The 4,528-nt window shown below is 39.0% G+C and overlaps 2 protein-coding genes across 2 annotated transcripts; one reads left to right on the top strand and one right to left on the bottom strand.

Moving 5' to 3' along the window:
• The first annotated feature begins 234 nt into the window (after positions 1–234).
• On the top strand, positions 235–2,627 carry K444DRAFT_612600 (HET-domain-containing protein). The gene has a single exon (XM_024880167.1). The coding sequence runs from the start codon at positions 333–335 to the stop codon at positions 2,349–2,351; it is 2,019 nt and encodes a 672-aa protein (XP_024737347.1). The 5' UTR covers positions 235–332; the 3' UTR covers positions 2,352–2,627.
• K444DRAFT_392833 (uncharacterized protein) lies at positions 2,368–2,709 on the bottom strand. The gene has a single exon (XM_024872461.1). It carries the CDS (start codon positions 2,676–2,678, stop codon positions 2,448–2,450), a length of 231 nt encoding a protein of 76 aa, XP_024737346.1. The 5' UTR covers positions 2,679–2,709; the 3' UTR covers positions 2,368–2,447.
• Between the last annotated feature and the right edge of the window lie 1,819 nt (positions 2,710–4,528).

Here is a 4,528-nt window from a genome sequence, read left to right as displayed (position 1 = left end):
GCAAAGAGCCCGCTGCTTTTAAGAACAACACCGCCGCCTTTACAGCCCTGTTGTGGCTGAAGAGTCTTGCGATCAGGCAATCAGACTCACATTTTCTGAATGCACTAGTCCTATCGTGGTTAGTCGGATCTCACACCCTACTATCGCCAGGCGAGGCTGAAAGATGGGTTTTAGGCGTCAATCCTGCTCGATCCTTTCCTTTCTCATCATTTCGTTGCAATACAGTAGTTGTCAGGAGGATTGAGCTATTATCTTCAATAGCCATACGAGCTTGCCAAACTGCTATAAAAGCCTGTGGTTCGCCTAAAACCGCTAAATCAGTCACGTAAGTGATGGAAATGATCGACGACTCCGACAATGACTTCGACTTAGCCATGATGGAGCAGATGCCATGGCTGGAGACGCCGTTAGATACTCGTAGGCCCTGCATCAGGATCCTTAAGTTGCACAAGGGAACCAACGATAGTCCGATTACCTGCAGCTTGCAGGTTGCGGACTTGGATGATGACCCAGAGTACGAAAGCCTTTCTTACGTTTGGGGAGATCCGGCGGAAACCAAGCCCATCACTGTTAGTGGTGAGACCTTCAATGCAACAGAGAATTTGGTCGATTTCTTGCATTGCTTAAGGCTCCAAATCGCCGATCGGCTCCTCTGGGTTGATGCTGTTTGCATTAATCAACAGGACGATAAAGAAAAAATTGTTCAGCTACGATTGATGGCCAGAATCTATCGTCAAGCAAACGAGGCCCATATCTGGTTTGGATACTTTTCGCACTCATGGTCCAGTGAAATTATATGCGACTCGGGCAAGTATATCCGAGCGCGTGAAATGACACCACACCAATGGACTGAGGCAGAACGAATCTGTCGTGACGATCTGAGACATTTTCTAAAAGCGGGCGGCAAACCGGAACAACAACATGAACTGTTTTATTCAGAGAAACAATCCTGTGAAGAACTCCTATCTCAGACACTGGATGTACTGGACAGAGCCGCAGATGGGATGCATCTGCACGAGTTCCCAATATTCTTCGTCTCTCACAATGTCAGCAAAGGCGATCGATTTGCGATGAACAGGCATTGGCTTACGATTCTTGATTGCATACGATGGTTGCTTTCACGTAGGTGGTGGACTCGAGTATGGACTCTGCAAGAAGCCGTCTTGCCCAGGGTCGATTCTTTGATACATGCTCATCCATACTCATTCCGCATTTCAAGGCTGCTGAATGGCATTGATTCCATGATAAAGCACCGTCATGGATGTTGCAAGGACCTAGGAAGACTCTTTCTTGGAGAGTTTCAGAGCTTTCCGTTTAATCAGTATATTCGAGCTATCACTCTGCATGACCATCGTGAGAGGTTTACAGAACTGGAATCGCAATGGCTGACTCTTGAAGAAGCCATCAGTTCAACCCAGGCGCGGAAAGCTACAGATCCACGAGATCATTTCTTTGGAATACTAGGTCTGCTACCTCAAGAGTGGCAAGATATCTGGATCCGCGATTATGACTACTCATACACCGCTGCTGAAATATTTGGTCAATGCACCAAGTTACTTTATACCAATAGCTACAGTCTTGAAAAGCTCAGTAGTGCAATCGGTGTCAAAGGAAGCGAGTTTCCGTCATGGTCTATCGATCTCAGCAACCAGCTTCCTAATGGTGATAACGACCACCATCGATGGGTGCTCTACGATGCATCCGGCCAGTCACGCTTCGAAGGGATTCGGCTCGTGCTTGAACTGGCAGGCCCAAGTCTAGCGATCAAGGCAATCCCAATAGGAACAGTGGGTGCTTGTGCCAGACGCGTGTCTCATGACAGATTACATTCTAATATGGTGCTCAGCCACATATCTGAATGGCAGCGGCTCTACGAAGACTACACAGATCCTCTCAACACTGACAGATTTTGGAGAGCTGCCTTCATGGACAGAGATATCCAGAGAGATTGGCTACACAAAAGGAAACAACTTCCTCGGAGAAGACTGGACGATATAAATCGATGGTGGAGAAGCTGGAACGAAACTGGAGAAAGCCAAGATCTTGACTTAGATAAGCAGGCTGGCGACGGTAGCCGTGGAAACTATCACTATAGAGCGCTTAAACTCAATGCCGAGAAACATCGGTTCTTTTGTACGGCCAAATGCGAGCCAGCACTCGGACCGCATGATGTTCAGCCTTTTGACGAGGTATACGTACTTGCGGGTTGTCAGGCACCTGCTATTCTACGACGTGTTATGAGAGATGGAAAGGCTGCTTTCTTGTTCGTGGGTCTCTGCTTCGTTGACGGGTGGATGTACGGAGAGGCCACGTTCGGTCAGCCTGAATGGCAGACTGCAATATTGTACTGAGTCCGACTGCAGGACTTGTAACAATATAATAAGATTTAAATTGCCAATATTCTGGTGGGTCTCTTAGCCAGCTACTAGACTTTAAGTGGCCACCGTCTAAGTATTTCTTCGAGGAAGTAGTAGTAGAGGCCGTGGAAGCACAGCTGTCTGTAAAGATAAGGGACTGTGAGAAGCTGGGCTGGTCTTGACTACTGTTGAAGCTGTAACGTTTTCTTTCCGATGATGGAGTGTAGAATGAGGGACGTTGCCATGATCTGCAAGAGCACGGTATGATCTAGGCACGCCAGGAGGTACGCCTTGCGCTAGGACTTGACTGGCTCTGTCCATATTATCCCGCCGTCGCGATGGTGATGTAGGAGACGAGTGACGGCGCTCTAGTGCCCAGGCACCAGCGTGCTGCCACCTGCCGATAGAATGTTCGAGAAACCTGCTCTTACGCCACACGCGTGACTATTATACGCCACATACGTGATTAAGCCTGAGAATCGTGGCTAAGTAAAATAGAGCGAGCCCGGGCGTAAATATAGTAAATTTTATCTAGGCTAATATACATTACTAAGTACTAAAACATATAGACCCTCGCATCGCACCGGCGTAACTCCCGGACTATATCCCTTTCCTCTCTAAGTGTCTTTAAAATTTGGAGCTATATTATTTCGTAATAGGACCTTTTCTTAAATATTCCGAATTTTAAAAAGACTTTAATAGTCGCAATTAAATAGGAGAAATAGCAGAAGTAGCAATTAGTAGCATAATTAAAATAATTAATAATATAATTAATTATATTCTTTTTCTTATTACTAAATAGTTTCTATTACGGGTATAGTATTTAGGGCTTGGAAAGCAAGATAAAAGGTTTCTTATAAAGACGATTTAAAGCTAAGAAAGGGAAAACTAGAATACAGGAGGCTATAAGGGAATATATATACCCTATAGTATACTAGTTCCGAAGGGGCTTAGTCTTCTAAATATCTCTAGTATATTCCAAGTATATTTTCTTAGTAAAGTAGCCATATTATATATATCTAAAAGACATTTGGCCAGATATCTGGAAATTATAATATTATTTCCTCTTTTGGAATAAGCTTATTTCCGAGCTTTATAAAAGCCATTAATTCATTTAATTTTGTATTATTTCCCTTCCTAAAATAAACTAATATCTCGGATATAGATATTATATATAAAAGACAAATGCCTTTAATATATAACTTAAGAGAATTTATTATTATTTCTATATAATTCTAGACAAATATTATTTTTTATATAATCTAGCTAGTATTATAGGTTTTAGAAAGGTTCTAATATATTAATATTATTATTATAGAAACTTTATAAAACTAGAGGGCTATTACTTAATACTAAAGCTAAATATTATACTAGATTCTTATTCTAACTAATTTACTAAATTCTATACTTTAGCTTATTTTTTACTAGCTTAACTATAATAACCTATTTAATACTATACTTTTATTTACTATTCTTTAATATTAATAGAGGCGGTTCCGGGTTTATTTAATTTAATAGGAGATTCTAAGGGTTCTTTTATAGCTTCTCTATATAAAAAACTAGATATATTTTTATGATTTCTAGTAATTTTAGAAGAAACGAATAGCTATATTATTCTAGAATCTCAAATAGGTCCTTTATTTAGTTTCCTAGCTTCTGGCTTAAATAATTAGATTTCTAATACTTTATAATAACTTATACTTTATTTCCGACTTTGAAATTAATTAGATAGTAGTATTTATTAGCTTATACTATATATTATTCTTATATTTATTTTATATAACCTTAGGTAAATTACTATAATTCATATAATTAATTTATTAATACTTTAGCTTTATTCCTATTTAGCTTCTTTTTAGGTAAGCTAGCTTTAATAGAAAGGTTCTAGTTTAGAGAAATATAAGGCTTATAGCTCTTTTTAATTATAAATAGAAACTAGCTAATAGTTTTATATTAAAGAAAGGCTTATTAATAATTAATTATAATAATTCATTTATTCTAATTATTTTAGTAATAGTTAATATATGAATATAATCTCTAATTAAAATATTAATTAATAATCTCTATTTATTCGTCTATTTAAGAATAATTAGTTATTGAGAGCTTAAGCTTTATACTAATTCTCATATAGAATTCGCTTCAAAAATCGAATATAAATTAGAATTCCTAAT

The sequence above is a fragment of the Hyaloscypha bicolor genome, assembly GCF_002865645.1.
Source record: "Hyaloscypha bicolor E unplaced genomic scaffold K444scaffold_60, whole genome shotgun sequence".
In the NCBI taxonomy this organism is placed as follows: Eukaryota; Fungi; Ascomycota; class Leotiomycetes; order Helotiales; family Hyaloscyphaceae; genus Hyaloscypha; species Hyaloscypha bicolor.
Note: the sequence above shows the minus strand (reverse complement) of the source record. Positions and strands in the feature narration are given on the sequence as shown.